The 15,593-nt window shown below is 36.5% G+C and overlaps 1 protein-coding gene across 1 annotated transcript in view; it reads right to left on the bottom strand.

Moving 5' to 3' along the window:
• Positions 1-15,593, bottom strand: part of LOC149794947 (WD repeat-containing protein 11-like) — a 117,902-nt gene that overhangs the window by 70,761 nt on the left and 31,548 nt on the right. The window contains exons 9-12 of the mRNA XM_089964609.1: positions 15,416-15,539; positions 12,070-12,257; positions 3,108-3,447; positions 1,925-2,009 (exon numbers count right to left, since the gene is read on the bottom strand). Of these exons, the coding sequence (XP_089820735.1) occupies positions 1,925-2,009; positions 3,108-3,447; positions 12,070-12,257; positions 15,416-15,539 (737 nt within the window). The remainder of the gene's footprint in view (positions 1-1,924; positions 2,010-3,107; positions 3,448-12,069; positions 12,258-15,415; positions 15,540-15,593) is intronic.

Raw genomic sequence — 15,593 nt, 5'->3', positions numbered from 1 at the left:
CCAGTGATCTGAAATGCAACCCCTTTCATACCTCTTAAGCCACTGAAGCATTTGTACGACTATACTGCATTAAACTAAGTAACAGAAAGTGCAAAAACCAACAAGTTTTGTTAAATTCAACAAATAATTTATTTCCCTAAAATACAAAGTGAAAATTTAAAAAGATTTTACAGTATTGTAAGATATATAGAGGGAAAGAACTTTTTTCATCTTTTAGGAAGGGCTGGTTTCTGAGGTAACACAGTTATTTTAGGAAAGTTCATGAGATCAGATAATTTATTTGACAGAGAAATAAAATTATATTACTCTTAATAAAATAGGACCTAATATCATACTCAACTTATAAACAGGAACCTTATAGTGAGGTAGTCCTGTGTAACATTCATGACAGGATTGAAATGTGATAGCCCTAAGGTTGCTAGCTGCCAATGGCATAACATATTGTTCAGAAATTTGATAAGGTTTTGATCTAATGAACATGAGATGTACACTCTATTTATCACTAGACTTCACAAATTTAGCATTTCAAAACGATGTTTAGATCTCACTCTGGAAATGTAAACAAAAGTACTCTGCATGGCACAATATATCTCCGTTTCATCTTCCTTATCCAAGCCATTCACAAAATCTGTACCAGATTTGTCTTGCAGAACTACTGTAATCATCTAGTATCCATTTTATTACTGTTAGTAAGTGACCTTGACATCTGATTCTAAAATCAACAGCCTTCTTCTTTACTCCAAGTGCAAGCTATCCACAAAATTTGGTTGCAGTATATTGTGTAAAACTAATGTTGCTGTGCATTAAGTATTTCAGCCCAAGGTGATCTTGACCATTGGTCTCTAAAATAAATAGGGTTCTTTGTTACACCAACTGCAAGCCATCCATAAAGTTTGGTGACTGCAGATGCTGAAGAACTCCAGTTAATGTCTGAAAACCATTTAACTTCTTTCAAAGTGACTATAACCTTTGATCTTTTGAGTCCAAAATTGATAGGATTAAAAGGTTTTTCTTTATCCAAGTGCAAGGTGTCCACAAAGTTTGGTGACTGTAGATGGGAGAGAACTTGAGTTACTGTGCAGAAAGCATTTTTCTTTCATTTATCACATTGACCTTAACCTTTCACCTTTTGAGACAGATGGGTTGAAGCATAAAATAATGTGTGTTATGGTTGGTTACAAAACTTCATTCATAGTATCATTATAGAACACAACCACTGCACATGAAACACACTATAACATGTAAAACTGTAATAAACAAAACTATACCATTAAACAAGAATCTTCTAGACTATATACTGATCTAAAATAAATATAATTATTAATCTAAATACTTGTAACCGAGCCCTATAATTTTCCAAACATGATATTTCAGTTTTTTAAATAATATTAAAGGTGGAATGTATACCTGAAGCTCATGCACTTGTATGCATAAAATATGTGTCAGTTGTTACATGTAAGTAACAGTAAAAATGGGCATAACTCCAGAAAAATACACCAGTGTGTGATGACAGAATGACCTGTACATACTGGCATCATGTCAGTGTGTGTGCCAAGTTTGAGACCGTTCATCAAAAGCTATGAAACTAGTTACACACACAATTATCATACACAACTAAACCTGTCTCAAAAGATCACCTGTATTAAGCAATCACCTGTCTCAAACTGGCAACATTTCAAGTTCTCTTGCATAGAATTACTGCAGGAATAAATCTTTATTAAACAACCACCTGTTTTCAATGGCTAATTACATACTTCCCAGAAGAGACTCTTTAAGAAAGGTCTAACTGTACCACATACACAGATAATTACATCTGACATCAAAAAAGGAGCATGACTGAAAACAGACATTCTGAATTTCTTGTTCTAAAAAAATTATGAATGAATATAATGAATTTTCAACATGATACCAAAAAATACATTACCTGACAGGAAAGCTGTGGAGATTGTATTCTCTAACTATTTGTCCACTAGCCACATTTACCACCTGTACTGTTCCAGACTGGCTTCCTGTACACAGTAAAATAAAAATCTTCTTACATGTTCAAACAAACTGAGGAGCTTTGTGAATGGGGATGTTCAAACAAACTGAGGAGTTTTGTGAATGGGGAAGATATAACTTATACAGTTAAAGTTGTTATTGCTATTAACTGTTTTCATCTTTCAGAAATGGCAATCTCTATAAATAAACTTCTGGCATAATGAGTCCTATTGGTGTCAAATTAATGCACAGCTATTTGTTTATACAGATGAAGGCAAACTGCATAAAAGGATCAGTTTTATTCAAGACCTAGAAATTAGTCTTATATATACAGCTTTGTCTTTATTTCCCTTGAGTGTTGGACTTTGAAACACTGCTAACACAAATATAGAAGAAAACAAGATCTCGTTATCAGTTAAAAAGAAACAATATGTAAATGAGCATTGGTACTGCTACATGTATCTGTATACGTCAGAACTGTTGGCCTATCGTAAAGAGCAAGTTGGTTAATAAAATCCTGACTGGGAGCCATACATTAATTTTTATTGACATTTGTCTTTACAATTATATTTTTGCTGCATAATGCATATTTCACTTGAAGATTTACAAAAATAAAAAAAGCTTGTATATATATGCAGCTTTTTCATCATCTTTTTTCATGCAGGCTTAAACTCAAAAATAAACAGCTGGATCAATTCCAAAATTTAACAAAATGTTTTACAGTTGTTGAAATAGATGGCTACAATGTTATAATGTTTTACAGTTGTTGAAATAGATGGCTACAATGTTATAATGTTTTATAGTTGTTGAAATAGATGGCTACAATGTTATAATGTTTAATAGTTGCTGAAATAGATGGCTACAATGTTATAATGTTTTATAGTTGTTGAAATAGATGGCTACAATGTTATAATGTTTTACAGTTGTTGAAATAGATGGCTACAATGTTATAATGTTTTATAGTTGTTGAAATAGATGGCTACAATGTTATAATGTTTTATAGTTGTTGAAATAGATGGCTACAATGTTATAATGTTTAAAAGTAGTTTTATTAAGCCATCCGCAAGCTGCTAAAGAGAATTACGTGTTTATCTAATAACTGGCATATTTCCAAATTTCTAACTCACCTACTGCTAGTAATGGCTGATACGTTCTCCAGTTTTTAGTAGTCAGAGGTGGACACATCCGAATTACAGTGATTGGAGACACAAGACCACTCAACAGTCCAGTCATCTGGAATTTAAGGGCTACACCAAGGCCTTTAAGAGCTGACTCCCCATCTGGGCTCAGAATTTGGGACTGTCCAATCAAATCACACAAAGCCAGTTTTGGGGAATGTACAGAATTGACAACTGGCAATCCATTTCCATCACTCTGATTGGCTGTTTCCTCTGATAGAGTTAACTGTGAGTTCCCAGGTGTGAAAAGTGGGGAAATGTGTGCTGTATCATCCTGCTTATTTGGAGGCTGAAACAGGAAACATCTGTGAAGCAGTGCAGGTTATCAAATAAATATTTAGTTTAAATTCGAATATAAGGGTTTCAAGAACACCAACTTCAGGAGTAAAATATATCCCTTTGACACTAGTCATCCTGATCATAACATGGAAGGAGACCCTCCTCTACTTTTCAAATCCAGGCCTCCCAAGTGAAAAAGATGTTTGCAATTCAAGTGCAATTAAGTCCTCTGTTTGCTCAAATGAAGTCAACAAAGGTGGTATCCCCTTAAACAGAAGGCTTGGCACCAAAATCCAATCAATCATCAGTGTATGCTCTTCCAGGAATGTTACTATGGAGATGGGTTTGTGAACTGATTGCTCATACTATAAGTGGGTAAGTATTAATAAATAAACATTGTTTACTCCAAAAAGAAATCCCATATATGTCTTGCCTGCTTCCCTGCTTGATGCAGATTGTATGACCTTGATTTGGCCTGAGAGCTTTTGTTGTTGTAGGGTTTAACGCCATTTTTCAGCACGCAATAGGCTATACATGGCGGCCAGTATTAATGGTGGAGGAAGAAACTGGGAAATCCCCGGAAAGAACCACCGACCCTCGAGAAGCTACTGGCAAGCTTTCTCACATATCCACATTGGCCGAATCCGAGACTCGAACCCACGCAGACAGAGGTGAGATGGCAGTGATCCGTAACGGTGAGCGCTTTAGACCACTCGGCCACTCAGGGCCCCGGCCTGAGAGCTATACGGTGAGTATGTGTGCATGAATATGAAATAGCACAGCATCATAATTCTACCATATAGTTGTTAAACCCATGCTTTGGAACCTATGACCATAAAGAAAAACTTTAACCAAGAGCAAAAACAATATTTTCATGCAACCTTCCTGTGAGTCAGAGGAACAGAGGAGAGACAGGGTTACATTTAGATTTTTTAAAACCATGTGCCACCTTACCGAGGAGCGGGGAGTAGTCAACCCTCCAGGTTTGCATCTAGACTTTCTAAACTACAGGCCATGTGACTTAATAATGCTATGAAAAGGGGGGACAGTCTAAGTGTTCAATGTAAAAGAATTAAATGGAAATGAAGGCTGCATGAAGAAAAATAAATTGTTAGTCTGCCAGATAGTGCTTGAGCACAATGTTTATGTCTAAGTTATGTTAAAGAACAGCACTAATAGACTTAAAGTGACTTGTTATCATACTCATAATATCAACTTCATTGCATAAATCAGAACACAGTCCCACAATCAGGGGCGGATTAAGGCTCACTGGTGCCCTAAGCACTGACAAATCTTGGTGCCCCCCTCCTTTCCACGCACACCTGGGAAGATAACCCTAAGGTGCACCATGATCAAGAAACAGAACATTATGATCAATTTGCACTAGTTTTATCAATTTTCTTTACAAATCTTCATTCATTTTTTTTCTTTTCACCCTCTTCTCAACTTTGTGGTGCCCCCTTTGGCCCTGGTGCCCTAAGCACATGCTTAGTCTGCTTAATGGTTAATACGCCTGTGCCCACAATACTTAAGTAGAAACAATAATCATTTAAGTACATTTAGAAGACAGGATCAATAGGTAAAATCCACATGCATGGAACTAACTGGAACAGTTTGAATCTTCATGACTAATATTTAATATTACAATCTCAATGAAAAACTGTTGCAGGCAAAGAATGAGTTTATAAAAAGCAAATTCCCTGAAGGGACTCACACTCTATAAATTCCAGAAGAAGATTTTTTAACTTCTGAGTATTGAAATCATCTCTGATATCTTAAGTGATAAACGGATTTTCAAAAGTGGCCACTGTGGTGACCATAATGGATGTTGTTGTTGTTGTTGTTGTTGTAGGGTTTAACGCCATTTTTCAGCACATGATAGGCTATACATGGCGGCCAATATTAATGGTGGAGGAAGAACTCGGGAATACCCCGGAAAGAACCACCGACCCACGAGAAGCTACTAGCAAGCTTTCTCACATACCCACATTAGCCGAATCCGAGACTCGAACCCATAATGGATGTAAGATTGGAACCAATTTCATTTACAACCAACTAGACACTGTAAAAAGTCTTTGGGTTAAGACACCAATCCTGACACAACAGTCTATTCAGAATGAGTAGTGATAACAAGATTTTCAAGAGTGTCATTGGGATGGATACTGGATTGAAGATTTTCAAGATGGTCATTGGGATGGATATTGGATTTAAGATTTTCAAGATGGTCATTGGGATAGATACTGGATTTAAGATTTTCAAGATGGTCATTGGGATGGATATTGGATTTAAGATTTTCAAGATGGTCATTAGGATAGATACTGGATTTAAGATTTTCAAGATGGTCATTGGGATGGATATTGGATTTAAGATTTTCAAGATGGTCATTGGGATGGATACTGGATTTAAGATTTTCAAGATGGTCATTGGGATGGATATTGGAATTAAGTTAGGCAGCATTTTCATTAAGGACCAACCAGATTTAATAAGAAGTCTTTTGGAGCAAACACAACATTACCATCCATCCAGAAGGAGTAGAAACGATTTTCAAGATGGCCATCATGGTTTCCATACTTGTCAGATTTTGATCATTTTGATTTTGGACCAATAAAACACTATAATAAGTCTTTTGGTGAAAACCCCATGGTAATGTGACTTTCCATTTAGGAAGAGTAATTTTCAAGATGGCTAGCATGGTGGCTATACTGACTGTCAGACTGGTACCATTTCCATTTAGGACCATCTAGAAATCATCAGATATCATAAGAAGTCTTTTGGTGAAAACCCCATGTCAACATGACCATCCAAGCAGGAGGAGTAGTGATAACATTTTCCAGATAGCAGCAAGCATGGACATATTGGGGGTCAGATTGGTACCATTCTCATTTAGCACCTTTCAGACCTCATAAGTTTGCTTGTGAAAATCAATATAACCATCCATCCAGGAGTAATGATAAAAAAAACTTTTACAGGCAGTTCCTATGGCAGCCACAATGGTTGTCAGATTACACCATGTAACAATTTTTTTTTGTTCCTGGGTAATAAGTTTTATTTCCTAATTGCTTATGCCAAAAAGTACAGAAAATGGCTATTATTTTCCCACAAACTTTGCTTTTGTGACCAGGACAGTGGTATTTTGAAATTTACCTATTTTCCAGAACATTCCAGATAGATTCAGTGATTAGTAAACTTGGAGTAACTTCTAGAACCTTCCAGTAATATAAATAGTAGTATCAATACAGGGGTCTTAAGTCCACCAGTTCAGTTTAGTTCCAGTTGCCTAAGTGGATACATATCTTCATTTTTCTGAGATGGCTTCAAGAGGCTGCAAGCATCCGGTGGATGCATTTTCCTGTCTGTGGCCAATTATGAATATAACAGTGAAAAAGTATTCCGTGGAAGCATCTGCTAAGATGTGTGAGGCCTACAAGGCATATTTTGGCATGCCTGTCAGGGACCAAGACAAAGCCTGGGCACCTCATTTCACCTGTGAGCACTGCAAAAACACGCTGGAAGGTAAGATTGACAACTGTTGCTCGAAAGTTTATGTTACAAAATTTGTTAAAATTTTTAAAATTGTAAAAGTTTTTCATTTTAAAATGTTTTACAATTTTCCATGTTATTGAAAAAATATATCATATATGAAAAATGTTGTAAGAATCTCTTACACATTAGTCATGGGTGAAATAAATGTATTTGTGTAGGATGGTACAGAGGGGATAAGACAGCCACGAAGTTTGCTATCCCAAGAATTTGGCAGGAACCCAATGACCACTCGAGCAACTGCTACTTGTGCATGGTGGACCCTTCCAAATGTCAGACAGGCAAGAATGCACCTGCTATCACGTATCTGTACCTTCCTTCATCCATCACCCTGGTGCCACACTGCCCTGAGCTCCCTGTACCACACTCCTCCAGAGAGAGTGCAGCCATCTTTAAAAGAGAGCAGCAAGTCAGAGAGCGAGGAAGACACAGATCCAGATGACAATTTCAGAGGTGAAGCTGAGGAGAGAAACCCATACTATCCCAACCAAAAAGACCTGAACGACTTGACCAGAGATCTTGGCACATCAAATTGGGCCTTATGAAACAATTTTTCAGAGCTCTACATAAGCAGTCAGTGGCCTTCAAGATTTCTTTTCTAAGCTGTCTCAGGCAAAGGCTAAGACCAGTGTCTTCATCGGACCACAGATAAAGAAGATCAGGATTGCAATGAATTCCCCAAGAAGCTCAGTAGTAAGGAGAAAGCAGCTTGGAACAGCTTTGAAGCAGGGCTTCCTGGGCAATCACAAGGCCAAAAACTATGTGGAGCTGGTTGAGACTCTTGTGAACAATTACGGTAAAATGGGCTGCAGGATGTCCCTCAAAGTCCATATTCTTGATGCTCATCTTGATAATTCAAGGAGAACATTGGAGCGTACTCAGAGAAGCAAGGCAAGCGATTCCACCAGGATATACTGGACTTTGAACACTGCTACCAAGGACAGTATAACATGAACATGATAGGAGACTACATTTTGGGGGCTGATTCATAAAAGTGATTTACAGTATAATCATAAACCTCAAAAAACTACTCACTTCTAAATCTTTTGTGGTCATTTTTGTATTACTTAAGTATAAATATATGTTAATGTTGATTCATATGTTGTTGTTTTTCTGACTTTATGTGAACAAAAAGACACAAATTCGTCCGTTTTCTCATTGGAAATAGGTAAATTTAAAAATATCACCCAGGAACAAAAATTGTGTTACAGTTATTTTCATACAGTAGCAACTAGATGTCATAAGGAGTCAGCTTGTGAAAATCACCCAGTGATGTGACTTTTGGTTTAGAAGAAAATACCAAAATTTTCAAGATGGCTACAATGATGACCATAATGGACGGCTGATCAGCACCATTTTTACATCATATGAGTCTTTAAGTGAAAATCTTTTGATTCAGGATGAATAGTGATAACAAGATGGTAATTGTGTGGTGCCATAATGATCAGCACCATTTTCATTTACAACTAACGAGACATCATACAAACTCTTCTGCTGAAAACTGTATGCCAATACGACTTTCCATTTAGGAGTAGCAATAACAAGATTTTCAAGATCGCTGATGTAGTGGCCATATTGGATATAATATCAGCATCATTTTTTTGGGACCAACTGGACCATGAATGTATGTAAAGTTTCACAGCAATTCAATGAGTAGTTTAGAAGAAGAACCAATAATAATTTTGTCCTGACAACATGATCGACAATGGACTAAAGACCATGACCAGTACAGCTAAAAATAATATACATAATAGTCATGGTTTCTCCACTCTCTTACATGGCAGTACTGGGGCACAAGGCTTTCATAGGCAAGACAGCCAGTTAGAATTATGTATGACACAATTATGTCATTGACTGGTGTATTGATTTTTAATGACAGAGTCAGCACTGAATTTAGTGTTTAACATAAATACCTATGCTGGATTTATAACAATTTGAAAATAATGTTGAACTTTTGCAATATTTTGAGTGCAAGGAGACATCAATATTGCAACATAATGTTATATTTTGTGAACCGAACAACAATGGTAGAGGTGCATGAACATAAAAGGGTAGAGTTTGTTGATTCTACACTCCAAGTAGAACAGTTATCCTTCACAGTGATTCGGACTTGTAACTGTACAGAAAAACTCTAACTAAAAACTTAGCCAAGATTTTCATTTGACTTCGATCTTGTTTTGGGAAAAGAGAGAGGGTGGGATGCATGGAGTCAAAAGTACAATGCTCACTGATTTCACTGTCAGAGTAGGACAGCAATCTTTCTATGGGTTTGGAACATGTAAGCATACAATTTTTTTTTTAACCAAACATTCAACCAAGATTTTTATAAGACTGAATTTGTCTGGAAGAGTACAGAGAGGATGAGGTGTATAGTGATGAAAGGCCAATGCTTACTGAGCATATTAAGTTACATCCCTTTACCCCAGAACTAATGTTGGCTCGTCTCATAATGTGTTGCTGTGAATCTGCTGAGTGACCTGGGACAGCAGCCTGTTGTACTGCTGATATAGATACAAAACTGACAAATGACTGATTTGGTGACAACCCCACCATCCAAGGGGATATTATTTTTGCCTGACTGCCTTCAGCATATCCAAACAATGTCTTATGTCACTTTTATTGCTAAAACAAGCACGTGATCACAAAAAATAAATAGGGTGTGTGATTTGGATTTTTAAAGTAACTGTAATAATTTGTCAGTCATACCGCTCAATGTCTGCAGTATGGCATATTATAGAAACGTCTAGCACTAGGGTATCATGCTACAGACATGTAGCATCATGTCCCACCCACATTATCCCAAAACCAGGCCAACCAGTCCTCACACTAACTTCTTAAGCTGAGTGCCAAGTGAGGTAGCTGCTAATACCATTTTTATATCTTTGGTATGATTCAACCAGGGTTCAAACCCATGACCTCCTGCAACTGGGTTGTATGCTATAACCACTTATGCCACTGAAGTGGTGCTAAAAAAAAGATCTAACAACTATCAAAACAATCTGTCAGAAACTGGGAGACCAAGTCAATGTGGTTGATATCTTACTTTACTTTGGAGGGCTGGGTTTATGAAGTAGTGGATGTTCTTATAACATACCAATGATTGGCATCTTCAATATATTAGAGACAGGATAGTCGATAAATTTCTACAAATGGCAAGAATTAAAATATCATTTTGTTTTTTAACACATTAACCCCTGGAGATTTTTGTCATTTTTGTCTGAAATTCGAGTAGGAACACATTTTGAAAGCTATTTCTGAATACATCCTAAAACACCAACTTCCAGGTGATCTTCCAATAACATACTGCCTAGTTGTTAGAAATATTGTTTTTCACTGGCTATTTGACTCGCGCATGAGCAGAAGGGTAAAAGTTGGAGTTCTTTTTTTTGTTTTTGCTTAACAGACCCATTATTTTTCTATGGAGACCACTCTTTATTCCAAATACCCATCTTATCCTACTTTTTGCAAAGGTTCATCTGTCTGTCTGCAGTTCATACCTGTCTGAGACCAAAAAGTCTAAAATCCGGACAAAAAATTGGATCCCTACCACAAGCGAATTTTGGGTAGAAAAATATCGGGTCCAAAATATCAGGTTTTTCCTTTTTTATTTTGTAGTGCAACTAGAAATTCCAGATTTTTTGGTATCATTGTAGAACTACATCTGTCTACCTTTCTATAATACCACCCACTTCAGTGTATCATACATGACCTTGATGCTAAAGAGCTCGGCAATAGGCTCCTACCTCCTGCCACATAAACTCGTCACCAAGGGTTAATGTGTTAATATCAGCACAGCAATGTCATAATCATGCAAAACTCATTCCCATGCAAAACTCATTCCTATTTCCCCATACACATGCATAACCTATAAATATTTGCAAAATATACAGTGTTTGTGAAAATCTCAAAAACTGTGAACAGTTCAAGATACTGTCTGTAATTTTTAATACACTTTTACACATTTTTAAAGTTTTATTAATAGTTAAAGTTAAAATATTAACTATAATATTTAATGTACAATTATTTGTAAAACTTTGGTAATGAAAAAGTTTCTGTATAAAAATGAAAGGCCCCCAAAATTTTGCATTTTTCTGGATTGATGGTGTATGAAAAATTAGAAAGTAGGAATAATTATGTGAAAAACCTTGATTATTTGTAAATTGAGACATAGATTTAGATTCCATCTACTTACGAGATATGAAAAAATGAAAAATATGGTGAACTAACATTATCTCTAACAATCAGGTTTCATCCAAATGTCACAGCTATCACTTATGCAATGCATGAACTAACATTAACAATCAGGTTTCATCCAAATATCACAGCTATCACTTATGTAATGCATGAACTAACATTATTTCTGACAATCAGTTTACAGGATTTAATCTACGGTCAGATTAGGGAAACAATATTGCAAAAGCCACACCCACCCAAAAAACATACCAAGGAATGGAGCCTAATAAAAAATAATCAAAGGTTTCTTATATGACAATTTTCCAAGGCTTGTTAATGTGGGTGGGGAGGGTATGGGCTTATAATCAAGCATGACCTTACAATTGGACAGTTATGGATAGCTGCCATATTTTGTGGAAACCATTTTTATCTCTCAGAGATCAGACTATACATTAACCTGAATAAGCATGCAATCAAGAACATTCACTCTAGAAAAAGATGGCTTCCTTATTACACATGACAAATAAATTCACTACATTATGATTAATTTTACTATACCTGACGTAACCTTTGTGTGACAGTATAAGATAAACACAGCAACCCATACGGCTTAATGTCAAGAAAGGATACAACTAACATACCAATGACTCAGTGCAAAATTATGGTACAGATGACAAACAAATACAAAACAATCTGTCAGATGTTAAAAGCCAAGTCAAAAAAGGAAGATAACACATTTTTTAATGATGGTAGAAAGACCAAATATATATCAAAACAAAGCCAAAAATAAAATGACACAAAAGAAAAAAACTGAAGCCCAATTACTCTTAAAAGTATCAAGAAACTAGAAAATGTGTTACAGATCACTGGTGATACACAGTGCCTGGAACTAACTGCATTTAGCCCTTCTGCCACTAACCTGAAAATCCACAACATTTAGGTCCCAAAAGATGACTCTACTGTCACTAAGCACAAGAGCCAGTGTTTTCTCAGAGACTGGAGAACAAGCAAAAGCCATCACCTGACAATGGCAAGTCATGCGTATTGGATCAGTCTGACATCGCAGGTCATACATCACATCCAGGGATACACTGGGAGGACCATCATCTGAAATCATGATATGTAACTTGTAAGATAGTGTATTTATCCAGTGCACAATGCAGGTAGTTTGGAAAGGAGGATTTTAAGAAGAATATGCACAATGACACAAAATACAAACATCTCATGACCTTTTACGTACTAATTATCTTGACCTCTGAACTAGGAACTAGAGATGTCAAAATTTTAGGAAACTCTTGTACCAGGTACCCGCCAATCCTAATAATTCATTACCTGGGTCCCCGATCAATGGGAAATTGTACTAAATGTGAACCTGAACTGCTTTATTGAGGGTTCATACATGCCAACACCCAAGAGGGGTATAAGTAGGGTATAAGCATAACTATTACTAAAATAAGTGCCAAAAAAGAGTAATCTGAGCCTAAAAAGAGTAATCTGTATATTACATGCCATACTTACAGAAAACTGTATGAAAGAATGAAATTTATTTTTGCTACTGGATCTAGAGTTAAAATTCTTGCCACAAATTGTGGATTACAAGTTCGTACGAGAGTAACTGCATCTCAATAAATAATACAGTCAAGATGTTGAATTTCACTGATATATACAAGGCAAAATCAATAAATGTTCATCATAATTATACCTTAGTATATAATTCTGAGACTGAGGTGGAAGTAATGTTACCAACAGAGTACAGTATGACTAATTACTTGATGATATTCAAGTTTGTTATCGATTTTCACTGACAAATACATCACAGTATGACTTGTGACTTGAAAATAAATAAATGATTGATATAACTCCCTCTTAATTTATTCTTAGTGTAGCCCTTCAAATTTGATAAATTATAAGTGTTAAAGACAAGAAATATCTTTAATCTGAACATATTTTATGGATGGAAAAAACAGTAGTAACTGTTTCATGCAGTTTTATTTGTGTCCTCTCTTGGTACTTTTATAAAGTATCAATATTATTCTTGTACACATGCATGAATAGAGGTCACTTATTTATATTTCCTTGCTGTGGCCATGAACCTGAGGCAGGGGTTTCAAGTTACATTAAAATATCTTTGGTGGTGCAAAGTCATACTCTGGACAAGGATACAAGTCACAAAATTCTATTTTTATTGAGATAAAAGCAAGAGAAAGTTTACTCTGATCTGATGCCCAAACTTCGTAAGCTGAAATGCGTAACATGTCCGTTGGATTGGAGTTCATTCTATATATGCAGAGGGGATAAACCATCCCATTCAGGATGATAAAGGCTGCACTGCGATATCATCCTTTCCCTCTTCCAGATACAAGAATAAACAGGCTCTTCCACTTCACACTGGCTTGAAACTTTTATTCTACCATTTCAAATCTCTCACTGGGTCCTGTAGATGACTGAGTTGAAGGGTCTAGGCTAGAAGGTTTCACAACAAAAGACTAATTGCCCATGACCAGAAGCCTATTCTTAACAATGAAGCAGGGGCCATCATGAGTGGATCTAAAAGCAGTTCAGATGAACTGACAAAACATGTATTACACTGATTCTGCCCACTGCAGCTAATATGATTAGGAAGCAGAGGGTGCATATACAAATGAAAACCAAGAGATGAAGTGACCATGCTTTTTGTATTGATTCTTTCGGGATAGTAAGTCCGCTAATACATTTAGTCTGTCCAGAATATGAAGCATTGTACATGGATTTGTCATAGATAACACCATCTTAGAAAATCCCAAACAAGAATATAGCGGTCTAAAGATCTGGTTCTCCCTACCTTCTGCTATAATTTACAGTTAAGTTGTCCAATAGAATGAGAACATCCTAACAATGTAACTTCTACTGCCATCAATAAAATGCTTTCAGTATTGCTGTCATCAATAAAATACTGATATGCAACAGTTGCTCCTATGTGGTCCACTCCCGAATAGCCTTATCAAATGACGGCTGAAGTTGTGTCCACCAGCCTGCATCCATAAGAACTGGTACCTGCATGGGAACACGTGATGTAAGCCAAGTGAAGTTCTCCCATTTTCTGACATGGGACATCATATGAATGGAGACTGGTACTGTTTGTTCCAATGGGCAAAGTTTCAGCCTCCACTTGGATAAAATTATCCTTTATAATGACCTCAAATAGGTGACCCAGGACAATGAGGTCCACTGCAGCATTGAGTACACCTGGTAAGTGAAGGAATTCTTGGGCTGGGAGATGGTTTCCTGTATGAATTGAAGATCCTGTTTAAATGATTTTAATGCATGTTCCTATAGAAGACATACTGTGTGCAGGATAAATTCTTGGGCTGAATACGATTCTTACAAGAACTGAAGCCAGTGTTGAAATGAATGGCACTTAGATACTGTGATACTGTGGCACTAGACTGATCATGGATCCAATACTGGGTGGAGTTCATGTGATTGTGATAGATTTGCTCTATTTCCTTTTTCCAAACCCAATTTATCCACTGGCTTTAGAGATGCAGCTAAAATAAATAAATTCCTTTGTATGATGGCCTCAAGGTAGATTAGTTCTTCAGGTAACTGTGTTAACCTCTTTAAATAAAGTCATTATTATTATTATTATTACTATAATTATTGTTATTATTATGTGGAAGCCCATGTTGTAGTATCTGACCAGGGCTTTGACATTTTGCTGCCTACTTTATCTCTGTCTACAACTTGTTTCACAGATGCACTGCAAGCCAAAAACTCAACCAGACTGCAGAACATTTGAATGCCAGCTGGGTTTTTTTGGAATGTCAACAGATGCTGGATCTCAGGAACATGCTGCTGACAAGGTGAAGAAAACTCTGGCAGTAACGAGCAACAAACTTCTCTGATCAATACCAGGAAGGCAGAGTCTTCTCTTGTCATCATCAGGACTAGCAATGATGACGGAAATTGTGAGTGTACTTCATTGTCTAAAATTCTTGGTACCAATTCCTGTGTCAAGAGTGTGTGGGTTCAATTCCCACCACTGGATCAGCTTTGATCAGCCACTGTGGTATGTCCTTGGACTGCACTTTTCACTCTATTTGCTTTGCCATGATATAGCCTTAATGTGTTGTTGTGCAATAAAACACAAAAGAAAGAAAATCCTTAACCTGTGAAAACTTGAATAAAGAATGAAGAAAAAACCCAGTGTTGCTATTGCCATAAAAGTGTAATTGGTACCTCACCCAATGCTCACAGAGATGTGGCAATAAATGAAGCATACTTACCAAACGCACCAATCCCTTCAGGAGCCAGTGAGTTAACTGCATTTGTCTTTCTCCTCACTCTTGCTGTAATACCACCATTTTCATGCAGACAAAACAGCACATCTCTCTGGCACATTGACACAATCTACAAAAATTTGTCCAGATAAGAATTAACTCATATTTTGAGATCTAAATGCAT

This window comes from Sinohyriopsis cumingii, chromosome 7 (genome assembly GCF_028554795.1).
Source record: "Sinohyriopsis cumingii isolate HCF-2022 chromosome 7, ASM2855479v2, whole genome shotgun sequence".
Lineage (NCBI taxonomy): Eukaryota > Metazoa > Mollusca > Bivalvia > Unionida > Unionidae > Sinohyriopsis > Sinohyriopsis cumingii.
This window is presented reverse-complemented; position numbering and strand designations above follow the sequence as displayed.